The sequence below is a fragment of the Mustelus asterias genome, chromosome 12 (genome assembly GCF_964213995.1).
Source record: "Mustelus asterias chromosome 12, sMusAst1.hap1.1, whole genome shotgun sequence".
In the NCBI taxonomy this organism is placed as follows: domain Eukaryota; kingdom Metazoa; phylum Chordata; class Chondrichthyes; order Carcharhiniformes; family Triakidae; genus Mustelus; species Mustelus asterias.
Window position 1 is genome coordinate 9,351,321 of NC_135812.1, and position 12,981 is coordinate 9,364,301.

General features: G+C 45.5%; 2 protein-coding genes across 10 annotated transcripts in view; both read right to left on the reverse strand.

Moving 5' to 3' along the window:
* The window catches only part of LOC144501228 (multidrug and toxin extrusion protein 1-like), a 58,052-nt gene extending 57,196 nt beyond the window's left edge, over positions 1-856 (reverse strand). For 4 of the 5 annotated variants that reach the window (XM_078224683.1, XM_078224680.1, XM_078224684.1 and 1 more), the window contains exon 1: positions 499-856. In XM_078224683.1, coding sequence (XP_078080809.1) covers positions 499-627 — 129 coding nt within the window. In that variant the 5' untranslated portion in view covers positions 628-856. The remainder of the gene's footprint in view (positions 1-498) is intronic. The other variant, XM_078224681.1, reaches the window with a different exon arrangement.
* Positions 857-5,985: 5,129 nt separating this feature from the next.
* The window catches only part of LOC144501229 (multidrug and toxin extrusion protein 1-like), a 62,262-nt gene continuing 55,266 nt past the window's right edge, over positions 5,986-12,981 (reverse strand). For 3 of the 5 annotated variants that reach the window (XM_078224685.1, XM_078224688.1, XM_078224690.1), the window contains one exon: positions 12,072-12,334. In XM_078224685.1, coding sequence (XP_078080811.1) covers positions 12,135-12,334 — 200 coding nt within the window. In that variant the 3' untranslated portion in view covers positions 12,072-12,134. Of the gene's footprint in view, positions 6,860-12,071; positions 12,335-12,981 lie in introns of those variants that run through there. The other 2 variants (XM_078224686.1, XM_078224689.1) reach the window with 1 other exon arrangement.

Here is a 12,981-nt window from a genome sequence, read left to right on the forward strand (position 1 = left end):
GGAGTGGACAACATAGAAACTAGAAGCAGGAGTAGGCCATTCAGCCCTTCGAGCTTGCTCTGCCATTCATTTTGATCATGGCTTCAATTCAATATCCTTACCCCCCCCCCCCCCCCCACCACCACTTCCTCCCATATCCCTTGATCCCTTTAGCCCCAAGAGCTATATCTAATTTCTTCTTGAAATCAGACAATGTTTTGGCCTCAACTACTTTCTGTGGTAGTGAATTCCACACATTCACGACCCTCTGGGTGAAGAAATTTCTCCTCACCTCAGTTCTAAAAGGTTTACCCACTTATCCTCAAACTGTGACCCCTAGTTCTGGACTCCCCCCACCATCGGGAACATCCTTCCTGAATCTACTCTGTTCTGTGGGATGGGAGGAAAGATTACCAATGAGGAATGATCGTTGACAACGTTGCCCTCACACATGGAATCTTTTCTTTCTCTCGATCACGTGAACTTTTAAAGGAACATGTTTCAGAAAGGTGAACTTACCACAGGCCCGGCCAATAGGAAAAGGTCTTTTGCTTCCTTCCAGAAGTTGACAGGTATCAAACTCCTAATTTTCCTCAGTAAGGGAGTTTGAGCAACATCGTTGAAGGCTTCTTGCATTGAGTTGTTCATTCTTCCAATCTCTGTCCTCGACGGAGAAATAACACTTGTATCAGTTGCTTCTGATATGAGATATAGTTACGGTCTTTAAATACATTTCTGTGTGTGTGTGCGCGTGGATCTCCAACACGACTTTCAGAATCACCGACAGCTCCTTATACTGAAAGATCCCACACAACTCATTAGCTCCTTCCTTTACAGCCCGCTGCTTGTCTACTCTGCATTGCAATCATCAAATACTAATTACCATGGTAATAACTTCCATTGCAGTTGGTAACATTTAACTAATCGTGTTTACTTGATGTTCTACCCTTGCTGGCTCATGGCCAGATACTGAGGGAGTGGAGTCTCACTGAGCAATGTATGTTCCATCCTGATAATTACAGCATGCTTTTAGCATAACATGTTTCTGACCAGTGATTGTGTTTTGCTGATGCAATGTTTCCTCGAACCAAGTCCTGGTGTGCTGTAATTATATAAACCCCCCTCCATCATTTCCAAACACTTGCAATGTAGCTCACTCTCTTTCTTCTAATATATGAAATCAGAATGATTATAGAACCAGGGTACAGCTGGAAGGGGGCTACGTGGCACATTGCATTTGTACCAGTTGTTTCAAAGAGTAGCTCAGCCACCCTCTTTCTTTCCCCGTATCCTTGTAATATTTCACTCCTTCACCCAGTTCCCCTCTAAAGGCCACTATTGAATCTGCATTTACCATCCTATGGGTGGCCCAGAGGTTTGATTTGATTTATTATTGTCACATGTGGGGGAACACGTGGCGAACAGTGACCACAGTTCCGTAGGTTTTCGGATACTCATGGAAAAGGACAAGTGTTGTCCGAGGGTGAGGGTGCTAAACTGGGGAAAGGCTAACCACGGATGGATTAGGCAGGCTGTTGTTTGGGAGAGGCTGTTTGAGGATGAATCCACATCTGGAATGGGGGAGTCTTCTAAGGAGCAGTTGATTGGTGTGCAGGACAGACGTGGGCCTGTGAAAAGGAAGGACAGGAAAGGCAGGATTCGGGAACCGTCAAAGGTGTATAAGGAGTATAGTCAGGGGGCTGAGAGAACTGCCTTGTGGAACACCGGTGTTGAGAATGATGGCGGAGGAGGGGTTGCTGCCTATCCTTATGGATTGCATTAGCAATGGATCTGGGTTCGATTCCTGTCTGTGCGAATTCTGTACGTTCTCTCCATGCCTGCGTGGGTTTTCTCCCACAGTCCGAACGACGTGCTGGTTAGGGTGCATTGGCCGTGCTAAATTCTCCCTCAGTGTTACCCGAACAGGCGCCGGAGTGTGGCAACTAGGGAATTTTCACAGTAACTTCATTGCAGTGTTAATGTAAGCCTACTTCATAGAATCATAGAATCCCTACAGTGCAGAAGGAGGCCGTTCAGCCCATCGGGTCTGCACCGACCACAATGCCACCCAGGCCCTATTCCCATCACCCTACATATTTACTGCTAATCCCCGACACTGGGTCAATTTATCACGGCCAATCTTGTGACACTAATAAAAAAATTTAAACTTATTAGGCAGTGTATTCAAAATCTCTGCGTAAAATACATTTGCCTCAGATCACGCCTGTTTCTTGTTGCCATTCATCACTTTTTCCTCTGCTTACTGACAGTTCAACCATTGCAAACTGCTCTTTCTTCTTTTCATTTAAACACTTCATGTTTTGAGCACCACTATTAAATATTCTTTCAGTGTTCTCTGCTGTGTGGAGAACAACTTCAACTTCAGGCGTCTAATTGTGTGTCCTTTGTTCGTGGGACGATTCGATTAACTATTTCCTTATCCTCTCCCAAGGCCTACTTAAGGGCCTCATCCTGCCACCACCATCCTGCAGTGGGCGGGAGGCTCTCTGTGTGTGGGGCACAGCAAGGAAGCCTATGGCTCTGCTGAGAGTCAAACACTGACCCTGACCCTCCACAAACCACATCCCCTTCAACCCCCACTTTATGAAGCCCCTCTCAACCATAAGACCATAAGACATAGGAGCAGAATTAGGCCTCTCGGCCCGTCGAGTCTGCTCCGCCATTCAATCATGGCTGATATTTTTCTCATCCCCATTCTCCCGCCTTTTCCCCATAACCCCTGATCCCCTTATTAATCAAGAACCTATCTATCTCTGTCTTAAAGACACTCAATGACCTGGCCTTCACAGCCTTCTGTGGCAAAGAGTTCCACAGATTCACCACTCGCTGGCTGAAGAAATTCTTCCTCATCTCTGTTTTAAAGGATCGTCCCTTTAGCCTGAGGGTGTGCCCTCTGGTTCTAGTTTTTCCTACTAGTGGAAACATCCTCTCCACATCCACTTTATCCAGGCCTCGCAGTATCCTGTAAGTTTCAATAAGTTCCCCCCTCATCCTTCTAAACTCCAACGAGTATAGACTCAGAGTCCTCAAGTGTTCCTCACACCAGTGACCTGTGCCTGGGTCCCTCCTCCAACCTGAGCATTGGGTGGGTGCTGTACCAGCTTCAACCACTACTTACCTAGTGGAACAGCTGAGTACAGAAGACCTGATATGGAGATGCCGGCGTTGGACTGGGGTAAACACAGTAAGAAGTCTCACAACACCATCCAACAGGTATATTTGGTAGCACTAGCCACCAGCTTTCGGAGCGCTCCAAAAGCTAGTGGCTTGTGCTACCAAATAAACCTGTTGGACTTTAACCTGATGTTGTGAGACTTCTTACTGTACAGAAGACCTACCAGCCTCTGACTGGATGGCAGCCAATGGTGAGCAGGACTCCTTCCCTATCTTTAACCCCAGTAAAAAGTCCCCCCCAGACGTGTGAAGTCCCTGAGTTTCACACAATGCAGTGGGGCTTCCCAAAAATAGGAGGGGTAGGGCCTCACAGGCTCTGTAGTCAGCAGTCAAGATATTAGTCACCTCCACATGATTCTGCCCAATACTTCAGCTGGGAATGATCTAGAGTTTTATGTAAGTTCAGCATGACTTCCTGGATTCTGAACTCTGCTTCTATTTATAACTTCTATTTATAAAGCAAGGATCACATTTGCTTTATTGACAGACGTGGATGTACCCTGTCACCTTAACATCCCCAGGTCTCTCGGCCCTTGTACCCCCTTTAAAATGGTACCATGGTCTATGTATTTTGTACTCACATTTTAGACAAATGCGAGGTGATGCATTTTGGTAGATTGAACAAGGGCAGGATTTACTCAGTTAATGGTAGGGCGTTGGGGAGAGTTATAGAACAAAGAGATCTAGGATACCGGTTCATAGCTCCTTGAAAGTGGAGTCACAGGTGGATAGAGTGGTGAAGAAGGCATTCAGCATGCTTGGTTTCATTGGTCAGAACATTGAATACAGAAGTTGGGACGTCTTGTTGAAGTTGTACAAGACATTGGAAAGGCCACACTTGGAATACTGTGTACAGTTCTGGTCACCCTATTATAGAAAGGATATTATTAAACTAGAAAGAGCGCAGAAAAGATTTACTAGGATGCTACCAGGACTTGATGGTTTGAGTTATAAGGAGAGGTTGGATAGACTGGGACTTTTTCTCTGGAGCATAGAAGGCTTAGGGGTGATCTTATAGAGGTCTATAAAGATAAAGTAGATAGTCAACAGCTTTTCCCAAAGGTAGGGGTGTCTAAAACTAGAGGGCGTAGGTTTAAGGTGAGAGGGGAGAGATACAAAAAGGTCCAGAGGGACAATTTTTTTCACACAGGTGAAAGTCTGGAACAAGCTGTCAGAGGTAGTCATAGAGGTGGGAACAATTTTGTTTTTTAAAAACCGTTTAGACAGTTACATGGGTAAGATGGGTATAGAGGGATATGGGCAAGCGCGGGCAATTGGGACTAGCTTAGGGATTTAAAAAAAAGGGGCAGCATGGACAAGTTGGGCCGAAGGGCCTGTTTCCATGCTGTAAACCTCTATGATTCTATGTTGAAGTGCTGTGTTTGCAGTTATTTGATGAACTTGGGTTTTTTCCTCCAATTCAGTATGAGAACACCGAAGCCATTGTTTTCTGTCCCGGTTCTAAGCTCCATCTCTAGCTACTGACACCATCCATCTCGGTGGCAATAGTCTGAGACTAAACCACTCTGTTCACAACCTTCTTGTCACACTCGAGTCTGAGTTGAGCGTCTGACCACATGTGTATGCTGTGACCATAACTGTCTATTTACACCTCTGTCACATTGCCTGATTTCACTCCGTCACATTATTAGAATCATAGCAGCTCACCTGCTGCTGTAACCCTTACTCATGTCATTGTTACTTCTTCAGACCTGACTAATCCAACTCACTCTGGCTGGTCTCCCACATTCTACCCTCCTAAGCTCAAAGGCATCCTGTACTCTGCTGCACATGCCTTAACTCATACCACGTCCACTTCACCTGCACAAGGGGGTGATGGCCTCCTGATATTATTGTTAGCCTATTAATCCAGAAACTCAGCTAATGTTTTGGGGACTTGGGTTCGAATCCCGCCATGGCAGTTGGTGGAATTTGAATTCAACGAAAAAGAACATCTGGAATATGTAAGGCCTATAAAATAATTAGGAACAAATTTGCCATAATAATTTACTAATCTGAGAATGGACCTCAATTGTATCACATTCATCAGATTTGCTCCTTCTAAGATAGTTTCCATTTTATTAGGTGCTTTAATAGTCCTTTACTATCAATAATGTGACCCCAATACTGGACTGAGATCTGGAAAAAGTTACACCTTCCTTTCTTGATACACAGACCATGTGCTTGAAGACATTGCAATGTTGCTTCTAAATTATTCAAGTGTTCTTGTTCATTGGACCCTGTAATTAGAATATCATCCAGATAACATTGTACATCAGAGAGACCAGCTAAAATCTGATCCACTGATCTTTGGAATGGGGCTGCTTTGGATGTCATTCCTGATAAAGTAGAATATAAATAAAGGGCTAACTCAGAAAATATGGGTTAGAATGGCTTGACAGGGGTTGGAGAGGATAGCATGACTCAAATAAAATGAAGGCATACAAAGAAGGGAATGCTCTGGGAAACAAAAATGCTACAATCACATAAGTAATTTAATTATGGGTGTAATTGTATTCTGGTAAAGACCTATTGGGTAAACAAGGTAGGAAATCCATTGTATTGAGCAATGTGATTAGATCTGTACAGAATTGAATATATTCATATGATCTGTATAAAGGACTGCAGTAACAGGACAACTTTGAGCCGGTCCTTCTGATCATTCCCAATGGTCATTGTAAGCGCAAAATAAAGTCATATTATGTGGATTTACCCCGATGTAGGTTGTTCTTTAAAAATTTTCTTTAACATTCCAAAAGGCAGTCTTTAATAACAAAAAAGACCTTTATGAGTGACGATGGTAAACAATGGTTGTAATTCAGTGGCTACATTTGTTTGTAAATGCACTTGGGAAAAATCAATCTTGCTGAATTTCTGTCCACCTGATAACCCAGCAAACAAATCTACAAATAAAGTATGTGGATATTGATCAGCACACAACACCGGATTTATGACTGTTTTTAAACCATCTGGTTTCATGTCAGTTATAATGGGGGTAGCCCAGCCACTCATTGTAACTGACTAACCTTGGGGTGAATTGCATATGGCAACAAGCATATCACAGCTGTGCCAAAATAGGTCAGTGAGTGAATGCTGGAACAAGGCTAGTCAATGCAAGAATTGTAGCAAAATGGGTCAAAAGCCTGTGGACGAGACCAGCTTTCCCTGAGGAGAATATTAAGAAGAATCAGAGTACCTTCAAGAAGAAGAACAAGTTGATTTGATTTGATTTATTATTGTCACATGTATTGGTATACAGTGAAAAGTCATCGTTTCTTGAACGCATACCGCTCATAGAGAAGGAGAGGAGAGAGTGCAGAATGCAGTGTTACAGTCATAGCGAGGGTGTAGAGAAAGATCAACTTAATGCAGGGTAAGTCCATTCAAACATCTGACAGCAGCAGGGAAGAAGCTGTTCTTGAGTTGGTTGGGATGTGTCCGCAGGCTTTGGTATCTTTTTCTCGACGGAAGAAGGTGGAAGAGAGAGTGTCCGGGGTGCGTGGTGTCCTTAATTATTTGGCTGCTTTTCCAAGGCAGTGGGAAGTGTAGACAGAGTCAATGGATGGGAGGCTGGTTTGCGTGATGGACTGGGCTACATTCACGACCGTTTGTAGTTTCTTGCGGTCTTGGGCAGAGCAGGAGCCATACCAAGCTGTGAAACAACCAGATAATCCAGCAAACAAATCTACAATTAAAGGAAGAGGATATTGATCAGCGCACAACACTGGATTGATGGTTGTTTTTAAAATCACCATAAATAGGAAATTTAGCTTCACGGCCGATTTTGACACATCTGTGACATGCTTGCTGCTGTTTTGACTTCTGCAAAAATAATTTACAAGCGGAAGAAAGGAATTATGACTATAAAACTTTGAGGTTGACTATTAGGTTTTATCCTGAACTCCCTTCATTGAGCCAAGTTTGAATCCACTCTTATATTTATCCGGAAGGTAGGTCTGTTTTGATGTCAACCAAGTGGTTGTCACGCTCCAATTACGTTTTACCTTCTCCAACCATGATCTCCCAAACAGAGCTGGAAAATTACCACGGACCACATGGAGAGGCAACTCCGCTGTTAGTCCACTCAACTCAACATTGTGCCATTAAAAGGTTACATCACGGACAATCTCTTCCGTGAATGCCCTTAAAATCAAATCAGCTGGTTTTAAAGGAAGATGTTTCAGCTTTTGTTGGTGTGTAGTCTCAGGAATTAAAGATGCAGCAGCATCGCTATCAACCTCCATCTTAAAAGGTTGTCCACTTAACCAGAATCACCCAGAATCTATGTGATTCACTCTGTGTGGATAAGAAATTCAGTTGGAGCTTCTCATCACATTTATGGATATGTTCTTCTTCACTGTTGTAATTATTTCTTTCAAGTTGTAAACTCTTTGCAGAATGCAACTTGTTCTTCTTCCGAATATTCATCTCAGGGGAAGCGGGACTAGCCCAACAAGCCTTTGCAATGTGACCTCCATTTTGCCACAATTATTGCATTGACTATCCTTGCTCCAGCATTCACTCACTGAATGGCCCTTTTTGACACATCTGTGACATGCTTTGACTTCTTATGGGCAGTTCCCAACTTGTGGATCTTCCTTCCTGCACCAAATTGCGAAGCCTCTTTAGCAGCCAGTTCCATCAATGCTGCAATTTCTACTGCTGTCTTTCAAATCAAAGCATGTTCAGGGAACAACCTTCTTTGGATAGCCTCATTTTGGAGACCACAAATTAAATGGTCTCGAAGAGTATCTGCCAATGATTCACTGAACTCACAATGTTGCGCCAGCCTTTTTAAAGGTTGTCACAAACTGCGCAATGCTTTTACCTTCCACTTGATTCCTTCGGTGGAACCAGAACCGTTCCACAGTGATCAATGGCTTTGGACAGAACAAGAATCTTTGTCACGTCATTGTATGTTTTTGCTGGAGCAAGTTTCTTCCCTGCTGCTGTCAGATATTTGAATGGAACTACCTTGCACTAAGTTGATCTTTCTCTACACGCTCACTATGACTGTAACACTACATTCTGTACTCTCATTACTTTCTCTATGAACAGTATGTTTTGTCTGCATTGCACGCAAGAAACAATACTTTTCACTGCATACTAATACATGTGACAATAATAAATCAAATGTTTTTCTCTTCTACTTGGGATCTTTTCTCAAAACAATATCGAAAACTCATCACCAATTTTCTTTTTGTTTATTGTCCCAACTATGTGAGTGGTTGCAGGTTTTAACAAAAAGAATATGAGAGAGATCCTACGTATGCTTAGCCATGTTTGCTTCAGTCCATGCAAAGACTTTAAGATATTTCTGCCTATGCAACTAACTCTGCTGTCTTGACTATAAGTTGAATCAGAAGACTAAAGGTTAGCTACAAATTGACTGCATTCCTAAAGGGTACACAATGTAGGCAAACAACAGCATAACCGCAGGCTGCAAGGGTTGTTTTTCTAAGTCGGAGACAGACTGCGAGAAACACTTAATAACAAGATAATGGCTGAAACATAATTTGGATTTTAGTGTGTTTTTGTTTAGTTTGTTTTTGAGATTAATTCAGTAAAGGGACTGACAGTGGAAGTCAGTCTTAGAGTTGACTCTTCTCGTTTCTGCTGTGTCAATTTTAAGTTCTGTTCAATAAAACCATTTTAAAACTTGTATCAGTGCTGTCCCCTCATCTATTGAAGACGAGCACGTGAATGTCCGTTAGCAGGTTATTGATAAATAATTGCCACATGATAGCACTGTTGATGACCCCTTCCATCACTTTACTGATGAACAAGAGTAGACTAACGGGATGGTATGTGGCCAAGTTAGATTTGACCTATTTATGGACCAGACATACCTGGGCAATTTCTGACATTGTTGGAGGTAGATGCCAGTGTGCTGGAGCAGCTTGACTTGGGACATAGCCAGTTCTGGGGCACAAGTCTTCAGTGCCATTGCCAGAATATTGCCAGGGCCTATAGCCTTTACATATGCAATGGGTTCAGCCATTTCTTGATATCAGCTTCAATCTGATCTGTTGATTGTGGGATCCCTTTGGTCTATCGCGTGCTGCTTAGTAATCTGGTGTTGCAGCATCACCAGGTTGACATCTCATATTTAGGTATTTCTGGTGCTGCTCTTGGCATGTCCTCCTGCACTCTTCATTGTACCAGCTCCATAGCAGTGTCCACTCAAACCCCAGATCCCAAGAACGCATGGATTGAATCTAGATTACAGCAAGCATAGAAATCATAGAAACCCTACAGTGCAGAAGGAGGCCATTCGGCCCATCGAGTCTGCACCGACCACAATCCCACCCAGGCCCTACTCCCACACATTTACCCGCTAATCCCTCTAACGACGCATCTCAGGGACAATTTTTAACCTGGCCAATCAACCTAACCCGCACATCTTTGGACTGTGGGAGGAAACCGGAGCACCCGGAGGAAACCCACGCAGACACGAGGAGAATGTGCAAACTCCACACAGACAGTGACCCGAGCCGGGAATCGAACCCGGGACCCTGGAGCTGTGAAGCAGCAGTGCTAACCACTGTGCTACCGTGCCGCCCATGTATATCCTATTGTGTGGGTTGAAGCGGAATGCTATTCCCAGCTCACTAATTCAGATTCATAGAATCATCACAGAATCCCTACAGTGCAGAAGGAGGCCATTCGGCCCATCGAGTCTGCACCGACCACAATCCTACCCAGAACCTATCCCCATAACCCCATGCCTTTAACCTAGCTAGTCCCTCTGACAATAAGGATCAACTTAGCATGGCCAATCCACCTAACCAGCACGTCTTTGGACTGTGGGAGGAAACCGGAGCACCCGGAGGAAACCCACGCAGACACGGGGAGAATGTGCAGACTCCACACTGACAGTCACCCAAGGCCGGAATTGAACCCAGATCCCTGGCACCGAGGCAGAAGCGCTAACCACTGTGCCACCATGCTGCCAGATTAATCTTGAATCAGAGTATATTAATTACTGGCTGGATACAAGACCTCGCTATTCAACTCATGGCAAGGGATAAATACCTATCTCGAGGTGTTTGGCATCGCAACTCTACGTCCGAGGTTGGAACATTGGGCTGGAGGAAAACCAATATTACAAATCCCACTGGTGTGTCACACCATGGTGGAGGTCACGGGGGTGTAGCATCGCTGCCTCACAGCGCCAGAGACTTGGGGTTCGATTCCGGCCTGTGGTGACGGTCTGTGAGGAGTTTGCACACTCTCGTGTCTGCGTGGATTTCCAGTTTCCTCCCACATTCCAAAGCTCACAGAACCATAGAATCCCGACAGCGCAGAAGGAAGCCGTTTGGCCCATCGAGACTGCACCAACTCTGACAGAGTATCTTAGCCAGGCCCTCTCCCTACCCCATCCCCGCACTCCACACATTTCCCATGGCCAATCCCCCTAACCTGCACATCCTTGGAAAACCCTCTCTTAAATGGTGACCGGGCGGGAAGGTTCCAGCCAGACGTACGCAGATTGGAGGCGGGAAGGTGACAGGGTCTCATCACCAAACCCGCTATGGAGAGGGCACAAGATTCTGCTCTATATTGTAAAAATATTTAATTAGCTGGAAAGCACTTTGGGACATTGCTTGTGTAAGGTGCAATCTAAACACAAAACTCCTTTTAGAATCATAGAATCCCGACAGCGCAGAAGGAGGCCATTCGGCCCATCAAGCCTGCACCAACCACAATCCCAATCAGGCCTCATTTCCATAACCCCACACATTTACCCTGCTAATCCCCCCCTGACACTAAGGGACAATTTAGCATGGCCAATCAACCTAGCCCGCACATTGTTGGAGTGTGGGAGGAAACAGGAGGAAACCCACGCAGACACGGGGAGACTGTGCAAACTCCACACAGACAGTGACCCGAGGCTGGAATTGAACCCAGGTCCCTGGCGCTGTGAGGCACCAGTGTTAACCACTGTGGCACCGTGGCGCCCTTTGGTGACCAGCCATCTCAGGCTGTCTGGGGTGACTCCCTTTGCCTGAGTCTCTACAAGGAAATACATACCTTGCAATCTCTGCAGCAGCGCAGTTCGATTGTATTCAATGTACAACAGTGAAGCTAACTTGTCAGGATTGTGTAATATTGAAAGCGCAGTGTACGGTGACAACGCAGAGGTTAAATTCTGACTCGGCTGCCTGTACTTTGACGACCCAGTGCTACGTATCGATTAGATCGATAGCAATCACCGCCAGCGATGCATTCCCAAGAGCCTCCGGATCCCGCTGTAGGAAATGCAGTTGCACAGCAACATCCTCTCTCAAGGCAACATGTCCAGCATCGAAGCACTAATCCTCAAATCTTACCCCACTGGGCGGGACATATGGATCCCACACCTGACTCCTGAAGCAACTGTTCTACTGGGAACTTAAATCACAATAGGAGACTCCCAGGAGAACAGTGGAAACACCTGAGGATGCCCACAAAGCATCCCAGAAGAGGTTTGAGAGACATCTCCCGACACACACACACACGCGCACCCCCCCACCGACATACACACGAGCGCACCCCCCTCCCCCAACCGACACACACACGCGCGCACCCCCGCCACTGACACACACGGGCGCACCTTGGCCTGTGACCACCCACAATGGAGGAGTTTCACTCGGGAAGGCACTAAACACAACGTGAGACTTCGTTGGGAATGCGCGGCGACAGATGGAGGTGTCGGAGGGAGCACGCAACCCTCCAATCCTCCCACACACACTGCAGAGTCACGGGCACTGGAATCATCGGCCATCTCGGAACCTATTGAATCGCAATGGAAGCCAGTCTACCCTGATCCCGTGGGAATGCCGAGGATGACAACAGCTTATTGATCTGCATTAATAAAACCAAAATGGAAATGTGGAAACAATGGGAGGCTGGTAATGTAAACAACCGCGTTCAGTTTATTCCTAATACTGCTTTGTCTCGGTCATGTCCATTGGGGTTTATAAATCCATCGCCACAGTGAAGTGTATCACCAGTCCAATTGCCAAAATAATGGGTCCAGAAAGGAAAGCCAGGCCACGGCGAATGATCAGTTGTTTCACAGACAGAACATCTCCGACTGTAACGTCAGCTTGTGTCATACCGGAGTTCCTGATCAACTCTTCCATATCGGTGCTATTCTCACCTTCCTCAAATTCCTCTGCAAAACACAACAGCTTTATTTCATAAAAGCAAATCACTGCAGATGCTGGAATCTGAAACCAAAAGAGAAAATGCTGGAAAATCTCAGCGGGTCTGGCAGCATCTGTAAGGAGAGAAAAGAGCTGACGTTTCGAGTGCAGACGACCCTTTGTCAAAGCTAAAAGGCTTTGTATCATCTGGACTCAAAATAATCACCACAAGAGTCAAGGGGATATTAGGACAAGTGGCCATAAGCTTGGTCAATTTAGAGACTGAAGTCCAGGGACTAGGGCCTAGGCAGCTGAAGGCACATCCACAGACACTGAGCGATTAAAATCGGTTCCAGAATTGGGAAAGTGCAGGGGTCTCGGACAGTTGGATGAGACAGAGGCGGCACAGTGTCACAGTGGTTAGCACTGCTGCCTCACAGCACCAGGGACTCGGGTTCAATTCCCAGCTTGGGTCACTGTCTGTGTGGAGTTTGCACATTTTCCCCGTGTCTGCGTGGGTTTCCTCCGGGTGCTCCCGTTTCCTCCCACAGTCTGAAAGACGTGCTGGTTAGGGTGCATTGGCCACGCTAAATTCTCCCTCAGTGTACCCGAACAGGCACCGGAGTGTGACGACTTGGAGATTTTCACAGTAACCTCATTGTAGTGCGAGTGTAAG